This window comes from Saccoglossus kowalevskii, chromosome 12 (genome assembly GCF_978046115.1).
Source record: "Saccoglossus kowalevskii chromosome 12, keSacKowa6.1, whole genome shotgun sequence".
NCBI lineage: Eukaryota > Metazoa > Hemichordata > Enteropneusta > Harrimaniidae > Saccoglossus > Saccoglossus kowalevskii.
The window spans coordinates 4,222,981-4,247,250 of NC_140652.1; the positions used below are offsets into that span (position 1 = coordinate 4,222,981).

The following is a 24,270-nucleotide window of genomic DNA, read 5'->3' on the forward strand; positions in this document are numbered from 1 at the left end:
ACTGTGCATCCATCTGTCCTCAACCCTAGGACATGACAGTACTGGCCACACATAATGATTTCGGAACCAGATTGTTTGGAACCAGATTCAAAATGACCAACTGGTTTTAAAAAATGTTGTTCTGGTGCAATATCTCTCACATTTCTTCACCGATTTTCTTCCCACATACACATGGAATACATTCATTACGTGAATCTATTCTTAAATGTGTAGACGCGTGGATGTTTTACAAGATTAGTGTGTGATTTCGGCTGCGTTAATAACCCACCACGTTACGTCGCAGCAAATCGTTGTGCTCCAGTGGCGCGGCGATTAGCTTAGAGCACGCATTGCCCCCTCCCTATCCACTTTTTAGTGCGAGCGCCCACAAAAGACAGCACTTCTGTTAGCGCCCTCTAACTCCCATTTCAGTATCCACCGTACACAATGTACGATGTTACTCTACAAAAAAGAAACCCATTAACTGTAATCAGTATCGTGTAAGACGACATACTGAAAAGCTCGCCAAATGACGGTAATGTGTAACACAGTAGTTGAAGCCCGCATTGAACTAGCTGTGAACGCTGACAATCAGCGCTGCATTCAGAACACAACAATCGTATATTGAAACACAGCTAATTAAACCAACGCACGGTGTTCAAACTTTTATTTGTTTTGGGCTGTGTCATTGTTTGTTATCGTCCATAGATGTTGTTAAAGCGTGAAGACTGTACTTGATTCACGAGGAACTTACACCCACAAAACCCATAACAGAACAATCGTTCAGATGAACGTAAAACAACTCGTCTCTACACCAAGGCTGTCCCGTTTATTTGTCACGCACCATGTAACATTCATGAACGCGATCGGTGCCGATTTTAAAACCTCACGCGAAAGTAGAAATTATGCAAAATTCACGTCGAGCAAATAGAAACACTCAAAAATGGTTTTTGGTATTACAATTCTAGAAAGACCGTACCATAATTGTAACTTTTAGATAACTTAAAATGGGGGTGATATGATTTTAGAAGGCACAGCAAAGGAAGCAATTTGGTCAATTGAAAGATTGATATGCGCAGTTAGAGTAGCAACACCGCCCTCAATTACAGTTACTATGCATGTTTGCAACCGTCTTCGGAGCTAATGTGATCAATCTTTACGATTCACTGGTTGTTTGGGTACACCACACACTGGTAGAAAACATCTGACTTAAGTTCTACTGCGATTGTCGGAATCCATGTTTATACTGTCACTGTACAAGTATACGCACGGATTGCTCAGTGTAAATTGTGAACACTCACTGAAACAACACTTACTGTTATACGCATTGTATGAGATTTACGGCTGTCCTTGTCTGTGGACCGAGGTCGTGGAAAGCAGTTCTGTGAACTAGCGACCGTGGCCGATAACATCCTGCTTACTTACATGCAAGCATTGATCTGTGCCCTAAAGGCTTGGTTGTTGGGGATTTCGGCGAATGATACTGTTGGAGTTTAATCCCAACGGGATTCTTTCTCAAGGTTAGACATGTGGCAGTGGTAGTGGCAAACAACATAGCAATGCTACCAGTTAACGCGTAGAAGACAACAAACACGACCGTGACGACCGTGAGTGCGTGATTTTATACGCGGTGTGTACCAACAGGCGGTTTAGCGCGTTGTCCGGCGTATAACATGGTATAAATACTGACGTACGAAGTGTAGAGTTGACAAAGTATTGAGAATGAACCAGTTGTTGTACAAAGACAAACGAGATATCACGGTCAACAGAAAAGGTACGGTGATCTTAATTATATTTGAACAGTGTAAACTTTCTTTTGTTTTTATGGCGCCATTACAGTAACTTGCTATCAAGCGGTTTATAAAACAGTTAGGGCTAAGTACATCCATAATATTGAGACTCATGGCAATTACCGTGGCAGTAAACGTCACGGTTTCGCAACACGAGTTTTCAAATATCCTAAGTAAATATTTGCTGATCAGACACCTGCTTAAAAAATTTTGACTAAAGACGTTTCCTGCCAGATACGCGTCATTTTAACTATAAAAAGGGTACAACCACATATAGGGTAGCGCAAACTGTTTAGTATACAAACGCTATGTTTTCAATTTAGCGAAAGAAATTGAAAAAGTTCCCTTCTCGGTTGGATCGGTCTTTTTAGTCAATCCAATTGATTCGAGCTTAATAGCCACCCTAGGGATATCAATAAAATAGGCCGGACTACTTTCACATTTACAGTACGTTGAACACGTTAGCATTCTTTGCTGACAAAACGGTCCTTGTATCGACCGTACTAATCTCTCTCGATTGCCTGGTATAAGCCCACTTCTTAAGCTGACTTCATTAAATTACACGTCGTTCTACAATGTTACAATACGAGTATTTCTGAATGCTGGACTTATTGCTCTGCCAAAAAGTCTAAATCAACTCACCGTTATTTTGCCCGACAATGATTTATTTTCCTAAGTTTAATCGCTGTTTGTAATGAAATAAAAAAGATGTTCTGACAGATTCAGAACTTCTTTGCCTATGCAATGGTGAACTGGGTTTACAGCCACAAGTAAATCAACAACAAACTAGAGTATGACACACCCCTCACGATGCTGTCAATGTGCCGTATTATTCACAAGTGTCTCCGTCCTGGTCGTAGTACATCGGCAATGTTTGTTTGAATCGAACATATCACTGTTATATGTTCCGTAGCAGTTAAAATTGCCCTGGATTTGAAACGATGGCACGAAGACATGCCCACTCTGGTATACTCTTTATTGTCACGGGCTGCCTGCGTGTTCTTAATAAAAAAAAGTATTTGATGTCTGCGTCTTACTTAGCGATTGAAAGGTAGCACATACAGCTTCATCGGGGTTGTATGTAGGTCATTCAGGGTCAAGTGAGATAGTAAAACAGCGCATATGAATGACATATACGATTTACTCTACTGTTAACTGCCGCATATTTGCTGGTAGCGGACTTCTTATCGGCCCCGTAGGTCATGACCTCGTGGATAGCGGTATATAGCTGGAGGTGTGGCCATGTTGATATCCAACGGGTCAAAAGATGCCCTGACACACCGAGCTGGTTAAACAATGCCTAGCTTAACTGTGTACTTTCTGGAGACGTGCCGAATTTTGTCCAGTTGAATTAATAGCAAGTTGAGTCGAATTGAGTTGAAAACATAATAGTATTATTTTGAATACAACAAGAGAAAGGCAACGTATTTTATTCAGGTGTACATAATGCATACATGGGCATACATACTCGACACTTCACAGCTGGAATTCCGTTAAAACCGTGTATGCACGCAATCGTCATAGACGTGGCATTGACATGTGTCAACTATATGAACTATCAGTGTATAAACCACCCGTGTCGTATTAGACGCCACGGTGTTGCCCCTGAACTATGACAACAAAGGATCATCACCAAGGCAATCGCAGAGTCACCTCTTTAATGGAATCATATACAACAACGCAAACGCAAACAAAACTTGTTTTCTAACATACATGTATTGAATTTATCACCCGGATAGTTTGACATAAAGCGCCACAGTCGCTAGATGGCGTCCTATATTATAATTTATGGGTCTCACGCGACGTATACGACACGCGTAAAAACGCGTAATCATAATAACAATTCGATTGGCCGAAACTGCACAATTCGCGACAGCCATGTTAAATCACGGTCATTTGATCATGGCGACGGTAATAAACCACTCGTGCTTCACCGTAACCATCACGTGACCATGATGCAACTACTACGTAATTTGTTGGGGCTGTACAGAGAGTACTTTGGTTACCTGGGGTATCGATTTCAATAAAATGTACGTACTAAAAATTAATACTCGTGTATACGTGTTAACTATTTAATATGAATTCGAGCCAACCACTGTTTTATTCTACAACGAGCCGCTTTCGATATTGTCGTATAACAAAATTTACCCGATATTATATTTTCTGTGTGTATACTTTTGGAATGACAACGTGAGTACTCGCCGCGCCTTGTGGGTAACGCCTTCAATCCATATCAAAAATTGCATGGTTTATTTCCATGGACATTCAAGCTGTCATTGTACTGTATTGTAAAGAAACCGTGACCCCACAGTCAAGGTGTGTTGTGGGTCATGGCTCTTTCATGGTACCAATTCAATTCATCTGTATTAAAGCATTCTGGGATGTATCCAATAGTAACGTGTAAAGTATTAAATTTTGCACTTGGTCACCATGGTTGCATGTATATACATGTATCCTGCTTTCATGTACAAAGGTTGGGAGAGTACTATAAGACAAAACGCTCGCAGTAGTCAGTGATGGTTATTCCCGCACGAGGCGGCATTATGTCTTCACTTAGGACGCCCCATACTGAAAGACGTTTCTATTCTGTGTCTATACACACACACTAGTGGGAGTGCTGTTTTGTTATCGGTGCAATGTCCTGGCTACAATGAAGCTGTTTCGTTGACATGGTGATCATCTCACACAATACACACACATACTTTAAATGTTTATCGCACATAACTGTGTTGATTTATGTGAATGTGGGCCATCATGGGATGTAATGAATCTGACGCTCTCTTGAGACAAAGCAATTCTGTGACATCAAATTGACGTAGACCAATTATATTAATGTCGTTGAATAAGATAACTTTTTAGTTATGCAGTAGTTCGCGATTTAGAATATAACAAATTTCTAATTATAACTATCTCGTTTTATTTGCGGAAGATTATAGATCAATACAACATGGACACTGTGAGCCTCCATTTCACTCACTTACGTCATATAAGCGCTTCGCCTCTAGGGGGCGCAAATAATAGGAATGCTATATTCGTGATGTTGGTCAAGGACGTTCTAACGCGGCATTACTCCGTACATGTTTTCTATGCATTGTAATGGTTTGTTTGCCTCTCTCAATCTTCGCAAGAAAAACAAAATTGTATATAGCTGTTTCATTCGGGCTCAACTATCCAACGAGTAAATGAATGATACTATAAATCAACGAATCATGCAAATAGAAAACCCGGCTGAGATTGAAACATCATCATGCCGCAAATAAATCATATTTCACTAAAACGTGCTGAGTGACTACTGAATCTAACAACGACAACAGACAATGAGTTCTACGTAATTCTACGAAAACATTACATTTCCTAGCCGGGAATTCAACCCGGGCCTTCAACTGGGTGAAAGCCACATATCCTAGCCACTAGACCACTAGGGAGTATATGACATCTTGCAGATGTGAACTAATCATATCATACATACACGTCCGATGAGATAAATCAATAATGCCCGTGACGTACTAGTTCTATCTCATTCCATTGTTTTCGGTTGACCTCTGACCCATACATATCTTTCCCAATGTTTCAGGGTTGTGCGATAATACTGTATGAAATACAATGATAACCCAACAAAGTCGATAAACATGAAATCGATACAATCGCTAATTTACCTCGCTTGCAAATCCACTGGAACTTGAAATCTAGTGAATAGGATCAATATGAATACAAATGACGATAAGCATAATAATACCATTTTAATTCACAACAGTGCCATTTAGATTATCGCCATAAGAACTTGTACTTAGGATTTTTATTCACAAATGATTGAAATTCCAATCCTTATGCCTAAATGACAGTTCACGTTATTAAACATACTAGGCGTATAGTAAGATTGATAGCAATAAACAATTCTCAATGAACAGGAAATTGGAGAGAAAATCAAATTACTGGCAGATCTGTGTAGCGCACAAAATAAAAAGGCCATAATAAAGCACCCTGTCAGATTACCCGGGGTAACGGAAAATTGTGACGTCCGTAAAAACTGATACCCATCCGTAATTGGGATTCGGAATAGTAATCATTTTAGAATAAATTAAACAAAATCTTATCAGTACATGCGTATTAGGCTAATATACAATTGGGATGGAAATGACTGTGCATCATTATAGCCTCAGAATGTAGGTTGTTTCCATGGATGCGATCATGACGATGAGAGACTGATGAATAAATAATTTACGCGTTAACGTTAATAATAATTTATGGCACATGACCGCATATGATTAAGTTATAATTAAATTATCTCAGTGATATTTTGTTTTAAAATAAACTTATTGAAATAAATGGCTGCCATTTTAAAAACACTTCATGCTTTAGATTTATAACTTGTCACATATTTCGAGAACTAGTTTTACTGTGTACTGTAGAATGCGCTAAGCATCCTGGATAGTCAATACTTAGAGACTGCATACAACACACCAAGATCTACGCCAAGGTACGGTGATCACATTCTCCTTTCGTCCTTGACTCAACAACAATCGCCGACAGTGTTAATTTGCTTAGAAATCCGACTAGAAGAAAGAAAGACTTTCAACAAGGATTTAAAGCGGGAGGTTCGTCACCTGCGCACGCGTGAGAATTGAGTCCCAAGCGACGATAACAACACACGCTAAAACGCAAAGGATCATGGGTAGAGGCTTGTTTGACGCATGCGCAGGTGACGACTCCCCCGCTTTAAGTTCACCAATGCAATACACGAGGCTGAGGCAACTTAAGTGGAGCAATCAAGATATTTCAACCAATAATCGCAATACAATAAGGCACAATTTTTCCACAAATAAATTCCCAACGTCGTTTAGAATTGCGCCCTCGTTTTTCGGCGAGGTTTAATGTTAAACCATATTTTCAATTATTCTGTGTCTTCAAATCTTAAGCAACTGGTGCTACGTGTTACGCGCATTGATACCGCGATGACTGGACGGGTGAGACGGCCGTACAACTTTATAACACTGTACATTAAGACTCTCGTGTTTAAATGTAAAATAAGATTGACGTGATCCTAAAACACCTTTATTTGATTAATACAGAAACGTCGACAAGTTTCAATACAGTACGGAGTGTGGCATGTTCACCGGAACACAACTCAATTACCTAATGCTTCTAATATGCAAATGAACTATTCCGCAGTAATTGTTCTCGTACGCCGGGACTCTCATGTGTGATTGTTGCCATGGAAACATTTGAGGGAAGCGAAATGTTTTAAAAGCATTCGCGTGTTAAGATTACGAATAATTTATAGCACTTTTGTGTGATTAAATTATTGAATTCGGCATATAGCGAGTGGTATGATTGTTTGTTTGTTTGAAAACGAGCGAATAAGTGGTCCCCTAACAGAAGGGGTCGCTTTCCTGTCAGTTTCTTGAAAAGCTCAAATGTTTTAAGTGCCTGGAGTAAATGGTTTAATAGGAAATTCTGTGTTGTACATGGTATATTCACGTTTAGCAAAATGCAATATTATGTTATGGGTGTTCGTATGTAGGCTGTTGAATGACAACGGCCACGCACAGCTTCTACAACATCCCGCGAGACTTGCTACGAGAACAACGCTTTACATTTTTTTTAAATCCCGCATAAATACAAGTATGTAGCAAATTTTTAGCTCCATTCTATAAGTCAATTTCTTGTTGTGCAAAATAGTATAGTGTGAATTTGAGAATATGATACGAACATTTTAACAACATTCATGTATGTGTGTGATATCATGATGTAGTGTTGCGCCCTTGCAGACGGTGTCGTGTTTCTAATCACTGTCGGAGGGCTTCTTGTAGGTATTGGAGCTAAGTCATGGACTATTTTGAAATGCAACAGAGTTCTGAGAGTCTCACATCGGCCAGTGGTCTTCGCATGCGTTATGTCAGAGGGGATGGAAATAAACAAATGTGTTGAATTCTAAAAAAAAATATAATAAAATAAGAATAAGAAATTGCTTGATTCCGCATTCCTACTAGTAACTGCAGTTATTCAGACTCGGTTGCCATGTACCGTTACTGTATTCCGATTTGAATTTGATCCATTCTGAATAAATATACGCTTACAAACCTAAATTGGTACCAATAACGAACAATATAAACGTAATTCATTGTAATAATCCCACATAATTATAATATAGCAAATACGCCGATAATAATAAAATAATTCGAGTGCGCGAAACAAAATATTCAATCTGTGTGTCGTAATTACGATGACCATGTCAGCCATGTCACGCTACGTTTACAATACAACTACGGCAACGATTGAGAGGCTGAGCTGTGGCACCCAATATGTGGCAGAGCAGCGTGTACATGAAACTCCCTGTCCGCCGGGCTCGCTGTCTCCAAGTCAAATATTGCTGAAATCAACAAGCTCTGCGCCGAGTGTGACATGACATACGCATCCCGCCCACTGGAATAACATACTTTTAAGGTAACGCTATGTACGTTGCGTATGTTTGTATTTCACTGTTTGTACTTGCACATTTCCTCGTTCATTTTGCGATTGTTTATGAGCACTGCGGGTGTATGCCCCGTCGTTTACTCGTCTGTTTACTACAAAATGTGATCACGATACAGCCGCCGTTCATCAATAGTTGACACCTTATGATGTCTCCGCCAATGCCTCGGAAACATTTAACCACACATGCAAACGACATTGGCGGTATTTCATAACTGAAATGCGTCAATGTATCCTACAATAACAATCGGTAGCGTTTTAATCGTCTATAGAACGTCTCATTGATCGCCGTGAATGGTTTAAAGAGCAATTATACAAAGGTTAACCACGTTGATACCCGACCCGCCATGGTTTGTCATCTTAGTACGTTCTTGCATATATCAGGGGGAAATTCTCTCTCTCTGGGGTTCTCCACACTTGTCAGGGGGGGAACTCGTCTCGTCTCTCTATCTCGTCCCCTTGAGGTACGGGATCGGGAAAGTCACTTATACTTTACAGTCAAATAAGGCACACACAACGAAATACGTTTCAGCTCTTGTCTTAGTCGATCTTTTGGAGCACTCTATAAAACACAGCGCCCTGGGGAAAAGTCCCCAACACTATATCGCAAGGCTGACCCAAGACTCTCTTAGACTGCGTCAAGGCTCGCCCCAAGTCTCTCCAGGACTGCGTCTGTCGTGGAGTATTCGCCAAGACCAACTCAAACTCTCTTTATTCATTTTCAAAACTCTAACCAATTACAAAACAGTAAAAGACTCTAGGGCGTAACCTTCAATCATAAAGCCAATCACACTAAGCACTGAATACGTCATATCTTTTGATTAATCGTTCACTACATTAATAACTACGGATGTCAGAATAGCGACGGTATCTTGTAATTAGTTCCAAACCACTGAGCCAAGTTCCGTCCAAAACTTCAAATAGACCTAAACGATGACAGACGTAACACAGCAATTCAGCTAATAATCAGTTAATTAAGTCGGTCAACAGATACGCAAAAACAAATTCATGACACATCCCTTCACCCAAACTGAGATATGCCTCTCGGCATTACACGTTCATAAATCAAAGATACCGTCAGCCACTATAGGGTTAAATACAATACTAATAAAAGGTATAAATCGAAAGAGTAAAACACTAATTAAGTACAATGATTATAAAGTCTAAATACAATGGTTATAAAGTCACAAATATCAACGGTTATAAATCAAAAACAAGGGAAAGGCTACCAAACGACTCACTTTTCTCAAAACGGTTCGCTGAGATAACCCGTCGCTTCACTGTCTCCGTTACTAAGGTTACAAACTCTATATCAAAAGGTTAAAAAAACTAAGGCGTGGCGGTGTAACCAAGCGATCAGCCAATCGCTGCAGTCTACAGCATGATCACGTGATTACCATAGATGCGTCTCTCGGTTAAAGCATTGCAAAGCGGTAACTAATAAAGAATGAATGAAAAGCTATTAATCAAACTCCTGTCATATACGCTTATAAACTTCAACTGAACTCAAAAGTCGTTAATCAAAACAAAAGTCATACGGCGTGGTAACAGAATGCAAAGACAAATTCGCTTTCATAACACATTACTCCTCTGGCGAAAAGGCTAAAACGATAGAAACTACTGAGTCACATATAAACCTGTCAATCATGAACAAAAGCTTGCGATATCAAACAATACGTATATAAGCGCACCAAACTCTCATCCCCAAAAGACATAAAAAAAACGTTACAAAGGTGCTATCAACTCAAAAAAGCGTCAGAAGTATTCCGGAAAACAACACATAAACAAAAACAACTCTTAAACGGCGATATCTCTGTACTCGACAAATCTCAAAACTCTGAAAAACTCGTGGGGGCATTACTTTCCCCATCATATCCGTACTCATGAACTCATTAAAACACCATAAAAACTTCACAAAACTCAAAACACTGTGTTGCAAATACTCGTCCACTGAAACGCGCTTAAATCGTTATAAAGGACCTCGAACGTCACCAAATATCAGTTCAAAACAAAGATCTGGGCGCTTACATACATACAATTCGACATCACAAAAAAAAAAACGGTAGAAACAATAGGAAAAGCAAGCAATACATTACATTACTGAGCAATAGGGTTAGGAATGTGGAAAAGAGTTCAACGTCTTGAGTTACACAGTGTCAGTTACAGTGTCCAACGAGCGGTTCTCTAAGCAATACACAGATAGCTAAAGTCAAAGTCTATAAGCGTCTTCTCTCTTGTCGCGTTAGTCCGGGTCGTTCTTTCATCTTCTTGTCTTTAATGTCGCTCAATTCTTAATTATACAGTCCTATCCGGTACTCATCCTTCGTATAAGGGGTTCTGAAATCTTCATCTCTTCAGCGTTGTACATCGGTGCCATTCGGGTAAAGTCGTTAGTCGTCAAACGTAGTTTCGTCTCTGCCATCGAGCTGGTTAGTTCGGTTCACAAGAAAGACACATCTTCGCCATTTCACTTCTCTTCACAGGATGTCAATGTGTGTTAAACACCTGCCCGGGTTCTCCACCACGTATCAGGGGGAAATTCTCTCTCTCTGGGGTTCTCCACACTTGTCAGGGGGGGAACTCGTCTCGTCTCTCTATCTCGTCCCCTTGAGGTACGGGATCGGGAAAGTCACTTATACTTTACAGTCAAATAAGGCACACACAACGAAATACGTTTCAGCTCTTGTCTTAGTCGATCTTTTGGAGCACTCTATAAAACACAGCGCCCTGGGGAAAAGTCCCCAACACTATATCGCAAGGCTGACCCAAGACTCTCTTAGACTGCGTCAAGGCTCGCCCCAAGTCTCTCCAGGACTGCGTCTGTCGTGGAGTATTCGCCAAGACCAACTCAAACTCTCTTTATTCATTTTCAAAACTCTAACCAATTACAAAACAGTAAAAGACTCTAGGGCGTAACCTTCAATCATAAAGCCAATCACACTAAGTACTGAATACGTCATATCTTTTGATTAATCGTTCACTACATTAATAACTACGGATGTCAGAATAGCGACGGTATCTTGTAATTAGTTCCAAACCACTGAGCCAAGTTCCGTCCAAAACTTCAAATAGACCTAAACGATGACAGACGTAACACAGCAATTCAGCTAATAATCAGTTAATTAAGTCGGTCAACAGATACGCAAAAACAAATTCATGACACATACAACGTCCTCTTTTGACGGACGGAATGAAGACGAATCATGTGGTGACCGTAAAAGTCGAGTCTGGTCGATTCCCAATAATTAGTAAATGATTGTGTATAATTACCTCATTATATTATACGGTGAACTTGTTTTACTACTCTTCGTGTACAATTTATTAGTCATATATTGCAGACACATTGTTCTCTGGGGACCAATTCCCATAGAACACCCTATTTCATTCAACCCAAAATAATCCGTTTCGTACGTAGCGGTATACACCACGTCGACGTACCTACGATATCGGCTTTTCCATACGCAATTTACTGGGACTAGGACGTAAGATCGATTCTTTGACAATATAACGTGTTCCGTTCATATTTGACTTGCCTCTGTCCTGCGGGCGACAGTCACATTCATAGACGTCACTGTGAGTAATTTGAATAAAATACATTCTTTTACTTCGCGTGAAATTCTCTTATCCTGGCGATTTATTATATAAATATAAAATAAAATATAAAAAATGCGTAGCAATTCTAGTTTTATGCCCAAAGCCCGGGCTCACTCGTAATCAACACATTCAATATCATTTAGCACATTGGATATATGGTACGTAATCTACAATGTAGAAACACGTGATCAAATTGTCCCGGCCGAAAAGAATGTTTTGTTCAACTCACGTCAGTATTAAATGGTGTTCAGTTGCTTCTCAAAGAAAATGATTTATGATGAAAAGATTCTCCGCTAAGTATCGTCCTTGATATGTCTTGCAGCGATAAAGACACGTGACAACCCATCATTCAGTGGTCTAATTTTACATTGAGGGCGTGTTTCACATCAATTATTATGTAACCCTTGAGTACACGTTCTGGTACATCTGACAACGGTCAAGAAGGTGAGGCAATAATCCTTCGAATTGGCGCCATTTGAAGTCAGCTCTTCATGTTTATTTAATTTGACTTTTAAATTACTACATTTCAATCTCGAATTAGTTTTCCCAATAAATCTACAGCCGATGTATGACAATTGATACAGTGGCGTCAGTTCATTATATTATATCGTATCATTCGAAACAATATTCGAACTGGGGATTAGTCCTTGTCATCAGCCAAGATATGTTTACCTCAACCTGTACCATCCCTGACAAATTGTTCACAATGTTAACAATAGGTCCGCTCTCACCAGCAATCAGGTACGTCACATTGAAACCACCTGTAAGTATGGACATTTTGAAATTAACATCATAGACGTGTTTTTAGCACGGGCACAATAACCTCGGGTGTTTAAGGTGCAAAATCCGCAATGACGTCACGCATCAACGAAAAAGAGTTTGTCACGGTGTGTTGGCGAAATAAAGAAAAAAATGTTCGATCCACCAATGTTAAAAACTTGTTCAAGATTCCATGAAATCACGACACTCGTCGAATTTGTCACCTCTTCTTTAAGTCGCGCCATCTAGTGACGTAGATACGAGTAAGATTCGTTATTTACAACATTTCCCCCTTAATTATTTTCATTTTATTTTCACAGATGTAAACGATAAGCGCATTATAAGAAACGTTACGTGCACAACTTTATAGTAAATACAACGATGTACAGAATGAGTGAATCAGACGATATGTTTACCTGTTATGTGTAGTGCTAGTGTAACATCCACACTCGACATATGCCCAGTCATGTTGATTTCAAATACTGCGGTATCTAGGATACCGGCGTGCTATCTCGGCAACATCAACTTACGCACCGTTCAACAATGCACAAACTCACATTTACTCCAGAAAAGTCAACACCGGTAGCCATGTGAATAGAAATACGCGTATCAGGGACAAAGGGTTGGAATATTGCTCAAGTTAATTACTGTAGGTAGTGTATGGCGCAAGAGGGTGCGTTGTGTCGTAAAATAAAAAAAAATAGTCTACCGTTATTGCCACTTGGTTTCAATCTTAAATTATAGAATATGCGCAGACGATAGTTAATTTGGTCTGTGACGCAGGTAAACAATTCTGTTTAGGGTACGTTGAGTTGCCGATCAATCGCCTATGTGTTAGTGCACTGTGCTGTCATGGTCTTGAAGCGAGAGTCTACAGGTGAGATCCGTGCGTTGTCAATGATTTTTGTACATAATGTTGTCACCTCGGAAATGGATCATCGTTCGAGGAGGAGAAAGGGTATTCCCGCAGTGATTTAATGTCTTTAAATCACCTTATTTTGAACTTTGGATCATATATTCAAGTGCTCGTTACAGTTTTGTAACTTCCGTCATTCTTCATTCTTTTCGTTAACGATTGTTATTGACGGTCGGAGATGGACAACTGTGACATTTTTGAAATGTTGTATCGTGTTTGTTTCTAGTTGACAGCACATTCTTGTCCCCCCCCCCGGTAATACGCGACGGATCCGTTGTGTATATGTATTGACAGACTTACGAGAATCGCGACGCCGTGTTTTGATTCAAATCTACAAACCATTTAAAATGCTCTTATCATAAAGAAATCCGCTTTATTTCTTTAACCGTTAAACTTTAAAGTCACGCAGTATTTTTTAGTTTTTAAAATAACCCACCCGTTTCTATTATACTCGGCGTTTTAAAGCAGATGAAGTGAAAAGATGCAGTATCAGATATGGTGGCATTTTTCAATGAGGTGATCGCATGCACCTTGGATTACTCTATGTCCCGTGCATCATACACTAGATGAGAATCGTGTTTAACGTCTACTTCCAGACAATCTAAAATTAGTTGCTGGTCATTATTTTCTATAAACCCCGGTATTCAACCTGTTGACACCGACATTATAAATTAAGGTAGAATGCTACTCGAGAGTTTTTTTTTTACACGTGCTCATATTTTAGAGCATATGATAGTAGCAATATTTTGGGTCAAAATCGGACTATAATTAGTCGTTTTAGTATTAGTCAACTGTATGTGCATTTTTTTGGTTCGCTGTCAATCTGTTTTTCTTTTAAAAAGCGATAAAATAACATTCAATCTTAGCAGCGATTTTCATGAACTACAATGTAAACATTTCCTCGATGAAAACCCACTAAAAATATTTAACATTTCTAGGAATCTAGGAATTTTTCTTCGGTGTTTCATACTAACACTGCTATATTTTAATATTGCAACAAATGAATGTAAACAACCATGTGCGAAGTTCTTCTTTCTTGACTTTCTGATGTATTCAGAACAGTATTGTCTTTTTACGAGGACGCCATCAATACTCTATGTAAACAATTCACGTATATACGATGACTTTAGCAACTCACCTTTAAATTTCAACACACAGCATGTGACAAGGCCAATAAAACAATAACAATACGTGTTTCATGTTGTTTGTGAGGCTGGCGTCATTGACGCTCAGATGTAAAATCGATTCTAGCGAAATTCAATGTTGCCTCGTTAATTATATTTAACTTGACAGTTTCCTGTGGGCGAGAGTGTCACAATTCATGGAGATTCTCTCTGTTTTTGACCTAAACAATACACATTCGCTACATCGCGTAATATTCTTCGCTTCGATGAATGTCTTGGCAACTTCTTAACGTGATGTGAAGTGTTATTAAATGCGCAGTATAGTGCGCAGTAAATCGAGTTTTTACCCTGGGTGTTAACATAACAAGTGTGCATTTTGTGCTATTATTGACCGCTATCTTTCAACTAGCTTACCGTTGCTACGCAACTGACAAAGTACCATCTTAGTGAATCATACTTTTTATACATTGTACAATCCATGTCTTTTTAACCACGAAGACATATTTCCAGCTGGCAAACACTTGAAGATGTTTTTCGACCTCAATTGACAGGCGAATGTCATTGTATTGAACTGTTCTAGTTGTATGGGAAAGGGCGTTCGAATTATATAGACCGACCTCTTTATAAATACATGTGTCTCGCTGTGGATGGTGTCTATCTTTACAGTCTCAAACATTGTCGACACGTGAATTACAATATACTGGTCTGTCTGAAAACATGTAGTTTATTGTTATATGATCGGTGTGTATCACAACGTCAATCGTTTAGAGTCTCGTGAATAACCGTCGTGTATAAAGTATATGACATTGTGACGTCACACTGCCCGGCCATACCGAATAGATATACCATGTGATAGGTCATATAAGCGATCAACTGGGCGTCAACTAATGTAGTTAGTACGATCGACCTCGCGTGTAAGCGTGCTCGGAGCCTTTCGACGGTCACGGGATTGCATTACAAATCAGCTTGTTGATTTCACTATGAAATGTGTCGTACATGGAAACAGACAAGCTCAGTACAGGCTATGTACTAATCGATATCATCTACACTATGAATGCTAAGATACATTTGAGGTAAGCCACAATGACTCGTTTGTCAACTTGTGCTCACCTGTTACCATGGATGCAATGGTCACTGTTTACCTCTATAACTATGCACGTGTTACATGCACGTCAACTTCGTCAGTTGACGACAAAGGACATCACGGGAAATCGTTGCAGTGTCTCACATATAGAAGAGGGGTTCACCCCGGGGGTTCACCTCATGGCGTTTGGCACGAATTTAACGAAACACAGGTCAGAGGATCGGTTTGGTACGTGCGCGTAAGTAAAACAGGAAAGTCTCTGACCATATCACTAACTAATATCACGCCATATAAATAAAGATACTGAATTTAGTCAAGTCTCAAGAAACTTTCAGATCTTTATACATACCTTTGGCTAGTGTCATTTGAATGCTATAACTATACATGTAATATATAGGGCCAATCAGGACAACATTCACGCCATTTTTGTTAACATAAATCAACGCCCTTTTTAACGGACATACAACAAATATTCCAGAATAATATATAGCTCTTTTATTTTCAATTGTAATTTGTATTTATTAATAAGTATATTACGTACCAGATTACAAATACGATGGCCGCATTATTTCAATACAAATGGCATCCAGCCAAAATGTTTGTATGTCATAAATGCTACAGTGCTTAAATAGATAAGATCAAATAAGACAGTTGAGTGTTTATAACTCATAATTAATAATTACGCTCGTGTCAATGTATTCACAACTTCATCAAAATAACGAGATAGGATTCCAACGTTTATAGAAATTCGAACCTTCTCAAGATATTAGCTCTCGATTAGGCGTTTCATTGTCAAGTGTCCTCCATTTTGTCGTCCCTGTTTGTAGTTTCATTTTTATAAAACAACTGAAATAATCCCCCAAGTATGAATTTTATATAACACCAAGTGTTTGCAGGTGAACTTTTAACTTACAGTAACGTGAGCTCCTAGAAATCTGATGTCGCTTTGTATAAATTTGGGTGAACATGACCTGTTGACGGTGCGTCAGGTGTCATGTGTAAACTTGGAACGAGACTGCGGCGTCACTGACGTAATCGAACAGAATACCACACGCACCTGGTCACACAGTTTTGAACTTGGAAATCTAATTGTTGGGCAAAGTACTTCATATTGCATCAGAGACCGATTTTTTTAAAGGTAACCTGCGGGCTTTGGACTTTTTTTTCGGCAGTGAACTTATGACTTCGCGTAGGTATAGTGTATCAATGCATCCGACGAGTTCAACGAACCGAAAACGAGCTAGAACATAATAGTTCTGTAAAACTATTTGAGTTTCTAGTACTGGTGGACCAAAGTTGACAAAAGAAATACCAAGACGAATTTATGTGTTTACCAAAGTGCACTTATACCCACAGCACTTGATAACGCAAATTAAATAGGTATCTTAGCCCCATGGGGCATGAACTCTTGGTTAAACACTTTGCAACAGATAATAGCCTCCAAAATGCTGGATTCATCCGCTATTCAGCGCATCAATGACAATAAAGATGCTGATCAAACCCAATGGCATTCAGTGTATCGTATCTATGGATATCTTGTCATATGCTCATTCACGCGAGAAGTCCATTTAGGGTTCGTTAAGGAGGAGAATGTCAAGCTGGGCATTAAGGTCACATAACCAACATACCGGTCAACTAGCAAAACAACAAAAACAACAACAACAGCAACAACAATCAGTCAAGTGTGAACTAAGTTTGTTTCTGTCACCACGAAACGCTGATAAGCTTATGCTTATTAATTCAATATATTGCACACTTTGTATTGTGTTCTGTGTTGTCTCGGTTAGTATATTTACGAGAGGTTCCGAGGCTCTCACTTATCTGGTTTGTTCAACTTTTCTCCTGAATAGATAAATGTCATGATGTCAGATACTCAGTGTCGCACAGACTTTCGCTTTAAATGTGTAACACTGTTCAGACAACGGCTAGTATAATATTCAGAATTAGTACGAACGTACTATACTATGAATCGGTTGTAGATGCTTATGGAGGTTCCCAATGTTTTAGCTAACCAGCCATACTGTTACATAGCTAAGGGGGTAAGCGCGTTGGATATCATCCCGTCCGTCAACTTTCTGTCAGCGCCATCCCCGGCTCTACTAGTCTACTACATTATATTGTACCTTTTTAAATTTGAAAAAGTGGAATGCGTTTATGCGTGATGCTGATTCTTTTAGTCGGCAATCACTATAATTTCAAACTTTTTTGACTGATCCTCGCTTTGTGGAACACTGCGCATGTATTCATCGCGTGTACGTTGTACGTTGCATGGAGAGCACAGCTTCGGTTTGTTCCTTGCATGGCAACCACCGGTTGATCCAACTTCCGGTTATTACTTTTCATGAAGCTACAATAAAAACATAAGAACGTCAAGTTTATTTTCCTTTTTTTAATATAAATCACTGTCTCATATATGTACGTTTCTATTGATAATTATTGCGGTTCTACCATTCAATACTCATGGCTCAAAATAGTTTTTCCTTTTCTGAAGGACGGTGAATCGGATATTGTGTTACCAATTGCAATTCAGAATATAATCTGAATAATTACCAGGAATAAAATAATTTCGCGGAACGTGTTCATCATAATGAATTTTCCCAAAATATTAAAAAAAAAATAATTAGTCAAATTAATTTTAAATTACCATCATAGTTGTCACCAAATTGAATGTTACCGCAAATGCCTTCATACGAAAAATAAATACAGTGTTGAAATAGAATCGCTTTCTGTGAGGAAGGATGACAACCTACATTAACGAGATTAAATTAATTCTGCACTGCAGTTTATTGCATCCGAACGGTTTTACTTTGAAATCCGGAATTCGGAGAGGCTGTCACTTTTTTCGGTACAAACATCAAATCCTTTAAGTTTGTTGCCAATACATTACTGTCACGTACACAATGTAGTCTCGATGGTTCACTAACTGATGTGAATTCACTTAGACAGAATAACAATCACTACTCTGCAATGCCATGACTGGGATTATGTCTTAGTGTGTTTGGAATCCATTAAGTCTCTCTCCCTATTAATACGTGTGCGTATTTTGAATTAAGTGTAATACATTTCATGTTCTTATCTACAGTACTTGGTTCATTGTATTGTGTTTAAGTGTGTATTTGGAAAATCTAAATTGTATTACGATTCTTTGAAAATTTCAAGACCAAAAGATCATTGTTCTCAGGCGAATTAAATAAAGTGGTTTCCGACTGTTTCTGTTTATCAACCTAATTTGCTATTCAATAATTCCATTAATAGTGTCTGGATTGCGACTGACGACTTTCTTCTGTGTGGCTGAAAGTCACATTTTTATTTCCCTTTTCACAATTTTCAACAAAACTAACATAAGTACAGTTCCTCTATAAACCTTGTTAGATGTTCAGTTAGTGAGCGCACCTTTACAATGACGTCATTACCACATTGCATGGTATATACGGATTTTAGGGAAAGGCGCGCTAAGCATGACTACAACTTAAAGCGGAGGGGTAACGATAACAACGCATGCTTAAAACGCAAAGGCTCGTGGATAGGCGCTTGTTTGTAAACAACGATGGCCGCCTCCCACATGCGTAGGTGACGACTCCTCAGCTTCTTTAATAATTTCAACGTAAAGCCGTGTCACATGTACCACAACGCGAGTATGTGACAGTTTTTGAAAACTCAATTTAATGAACAAAATCTACCCCATTTATTTTGCCTTTAAAACAAATTTATTCGAGCACACTCACCAATTTAATGATAATTACCAAGGACATTAGTTTCTGTTATTATTCTACCATGATTTATTTGATTAATTAATCAGTTTTCCTGACAACCTTTAAGTTTATTGAATTTCAAGACATTTAATATGCTCATTAACATCATTCAATCTCTAGCTTTCGAGTTTCTGTCGTATCTAGGACATCACTTTTGTATTTCGAAAACACGATCGAACTTGCTTTTATGGCGCGAACCGCTGCCTCTGTACAAAAAGCCAGATTATCATCAAGTGACGACGCGTAATTCGTGATTTCACAGTATTTAAGTCAAACATTAACCTGCTAAAATAAGGTATACAGGCAAATGACTATATATTGGAATACATTTCGTGGATATATTACAACGATGACAAACTGAAATATGCATATAACAAGGATGAACAAAGATGGCGGATTGGAGTCAACAGATGACGTACCATAACCAATCTGATTAAAATATTATCTCTGTCTGGGTCGTTAGTTCATTTACATTTAAAAAAATATTTGTTTATATTTATGTATTTTTTTTTACTAATCATCAATTGCTAGAAGTTTTTTTGACTGACTATTGTAAGGAGGTAGTATAAGCAATTACATTTTTAAAACAATGTAACCACGCCGTAACAAAATCATAAAATATAAACCCGCATACTGCAACACTGAAAATATTTGTGAACAACTATCGGACATAAATGATGCTGCACCCAAAGTAAGAAATTGATAACAGTTGAATTTAGAAATCTTATCACCAATTGAATGCGAGCACGTGATAGATAGTTAAGTTGTGTGTGCTACATTTCATGTCTATCTTACGCGGGTTTCCAGACACCATATGTCAGCCTTATATCTTAATATTCAACAAATGATGTATTTCATAGTCATATATTATTTGTTGAAATTAATAAATATACACAATGGTCAACTTCAATAATGAAGTGGTGGGCGTGTAATCTGATAAACTCGATTCGAGGTCGGCATAGTTGGGCGTGATCAGGAATCCCGATAACAAATCATTCCTTGGATACATCGACGAAAACAACTAGATTGACCGATTAGAGATGTGATGAGTGACCAGCAATACGCTTTGAAGGGTTTTCAAACTGACTGTCATTTTTCCACGCAAAAACGGGATATTGTCTCATAGAAGCCCAAGATGGCAGCTAAGGTTTGTAACGCCGGTCTGTAGGGTTATTTCTATCGTATACGTGGCTTATATTCGGCTTCACAGGGAGTATTCAACTGGCCCTCTTTTGATTGAACAGTTCCGTTGAATATATACCATAACAAATTCGTTTCTCTTTTCCAGCTGCGACCGGACATCACATGTAATATGTATGTTCGCATGTCTGTATTTTGTTTTCGCCCAAAGCGACGAGATCTTCAAATTTTGACAGGCGTCGGGGAACAAATGCATGCAGGGAGTATAGGAATAAAACGATATACACGAGATATTTACATTGATTATTCGACTGCTGTTGCCGGAGATCGGAACTTATTATTCAATGCTACTTGATCAAAAATATGCGTACCTCCAGCAAAATGAGACTCGGAGCATAGTTCTACAAGCAGGTGGTGGGATACATTGAAGGTTGCGTCACATGCTATTAGATTTAGTCTGTTGAACACGGCAGATTTAGTTAATTTTATTCATATACACGTTTCTGGACGGATATGGAGTTTAAAAGGCCCCTAAACATGTATTAGTATGCGTGGCTTATTTGTGTATCAGACGATAAACAATATGAATACGTGTGGAGTAAATACAACTGTCATCACTGCGCATTGCACGTGTCAATGGCAGAACGAAATCGGTCCTAATCACGCCAAATACCTCACGCATTTTTTCTATAGCAACGTGCTTTTTAGAGTATTTGTATATATATTAGCTCCTTCCACGATAGTTTTTCTTTAAATTCACTTGATTGTAATTTTTATCTTTTCTTGGTGTTTTGCAGATAATGGTATTCCAGTTTACGAGAGTATAGTATGCTAAGAGAGATGTCTCCAGTACGGTCATGGCCTGTCGGGGTTAATCACCCACTACTTCATGTGCCTGCAATTAGAACTTCAGAAATACGCCCCGGGAGGGCACTGTTGTTAAAGAGAGCCAACACAGATTTATCATATTGCGCTTCACGGCAGAATGCTGCAGTATCTGGTAGCTTTCCGGAGCCACGTTCACGCTACAATCAAAGTCCGCTGCGGAATACGCATAACGATTCACCGAGGCAAAGTCGAGGGAAATACATTAATAATGTAAGCGTTTTTCCTACAATTGCTAATGGAAATGTCTCAACGTCGTCTTCCCCCTTCCCTGGTTCTAATAAATCTAGACCTGGAACAAATAGGAATTTCCTTGATGTAGAATCACCAATTAGGAAAACAAAGAGTCTTCCTTCGCAGTTATCTTCTCGCAATAATGACTTCTGGAATCGCGATAAAGTGCGACATGTTAACGGTTACGGACCAACGCGAGACTTTGTACGCGAATCCACAAGACTCTCGCGTGATATCACAAGATTAAGTTTACAGCGAGAGCCGACAGTTTTGTTACCTTCGAAACACGGCTACCACAGGCGAAGCAAGTCACCGACTTATATAGCTTTGATCGAAGCGAAAGAATATTTGGACGCGCTTTTGTCCAAAAAAATAAAAGATTTTCTTAAAACGCGAGAAGGCATCCGAGCAACCAATAATTCCGCCATGACGGAAATGACGTCACATGACATCATACGATTCCCGTCGACAACTCCCGAATCAAACCGAGGACGGACAACCCTAATGTTGAATGATCATTTTGAAACACATATTGCCGATTTGTCGGACAATGACGTTAGTGACGTTGAGTCGATGTTTAGTCATAGTGACGCCGTGGACACGCAATGTAAACCGCTTTTTTCAGTGAGCCTCGTACGTCCTCGCCCGTCACTCTCATTTCGCTTTGATATGAAGTTCCTACGTGATCACCTCAATGACACAATCTTTCTGAATATGGACTCCGATGCAATAGAAAGGCGATACAAGTCGAAACACAAAACGAAAAAGAAAAAGCGAAAAAAGAAATCGGTAGATTCGCCTGGTTCCAAACTTCATGTTTACCCACCACTACCGCACACAGCAAAAAGCGTCAGAAAAACCCCTGAAGATGAAGCTATCGAAGAAGAAAGCATAGTATCATCATCTAGTGTGGACGATGGGGGCGTTAACCTTATACAATCGTACGAAGAGAAGTTAGCAGACATCGACGATGAATACAAACTTCCGGTCGTTTCTCCTCCTCCCCCTGTGATAACAGAAAGGCCACCTATAGTTATAACTATGGACGACATTGATAAAAAGATGGCTAAAACGTCACAAACTCTTCAATCAACTTTTAAACGGATTTCAGAAGCTGAGCAGACGGCGGCAGTCATACCTAGTCCAGCCCAGGTTATAAAGCCAGAGCCGGAGCCGGAACCGGAACCGCCAGTGATGACATCTCACCAGAAGTATCAAAAGATGAAGCAACGAATGGAAAATCGAAAACAGGAAAGGGAGACTAGAAAGGAATCGTATTTACAGTACTCCATGCAATTGGAACACATAAAAAAGATGAACGACAAGGTTGGGAAGGACGAAGATGGGAACAATATGTTAGCTTCCATGACACTTAAGAAAATCGATAACATAATGGAGTACAAAACTCGACGACAGGGGCGCTTTGGGGTCATAGTTCATGATAGTGACAGTGATGACGATGAGGATGATATCGATACTGAGTCGGAGAATAGCCAGTAATATGACACCGCTGGTGGCGCCATTGAAATTTACAACGTATTTTGGACATGAATATATTACTCACACTTTCTTTCACAATAGTATTTTTTTGATGAGGACTAGTATTCAAGTTAATATGATCAGGACGGAACTCAACTTTTTTTAAACAACTACTAATATTCACGGATAAAATTCATTGATCAACGTCTCTTATGTCGCCTTGGTGATTTCTGGTGAATGTTGATATTTAATGTGTTTTATTTCTAAACTATGGGATTTATTTACAAAATTGTCTCGTTTTTTTGACGTCAAGCATTTTAGTTCCATTTGTTCTTGCAATCAGTTTCTAATCAATTACCATTAATGCAATTCAACACAGTTTAGCTGCAGTTTATATCATGTAGCACCACTGATGTTGCTGTTATAACTGCTGACGATGACATACCTTCTATCAAAATATCGACTCTGCAAATAAAACAATATATATTTATGTATATACTATTAATGCAATTCAATTTATGTATGGATGCATGTGGTTGATAATATCGATGTGATTTCTATTCGTGATTTATATTCGTGATTTCTATTCGTGATTTTGAATGAGTAGTACAGTCGCACGGTTTTATATGGACAATCTGGACATCAGATATGTGACTTGGAGGGCGCTGTTGATATACTCACTTATAGTTCACCCTGACCCTAGAGTTTATTGACACACACTATACATGGGTTATTCATGAAATAGGTCGATAGAGGGTTGTAGAGATGGGTCATTCATGAAATAGGTCGGTGGAGGGTTGTAGAGGTGGGTATTCATGAAATAGGTCGGTAGAGGGTTGTAGAGATGGGTCATTAATGAAATAGGTTGGTAGAGGGTTAGAGATGGGTCATTCATGAAATAGGTCGGTGGAGGGTTGTAGAGGTGAGTCATTCAAGAAATAGTTCGGTAGAGGGCTGCATAAATGGGTCATTCATAAAATAGGTCGGTAGAGGGTTGTAAAGGTGGGTCATTCAAGAAATAGGTCGGCAGAGAGCTGTAGAGATGGGTTGACCATGGAATAGG

The 24,270-nt window shown here is 39.1% G+C and overlaps 1 protein-coding gene across 2 annotated transcripts; it reads left to right on the forward strand.

Moving 5' to 3' along the window:
• The first annotated feature begins 1,143 nt into the window (after positions 1–1,143).
• Positions 1,144–23,701, forward strand: LOC144344192 (uncharacterized). 2 transcript variants are annotated; one of them, XM_085506355.1, is made up of 2 exons: positions 1,144–1,753; positions 21,407–23,701. In XM_085506355.1, exon 2 carries the CDS (start codon positions 21,438–21,440, stop codon positions 23,226–23,228), a length of 1,791 nt encoding a protein of 596 aa, XP_085362481.1. In that variant the 5' UTR covers positions 1,144–1,753; positions 21,407–21,437; the 3' UTR covers positions 23,229–23,701. The 2 variants fall into 2 exon arrangements, with proteins under 2 accessions (XP_085362481.1, XP_085362482.1); XM_085506356.1 differs by lacking the exon at positions 1,144–1,753 and adding an exon at positions 13,431–13,470.
• The last annotated feature ends 569 nt before the right edge of the window (positions 23,702–24,270 follow it).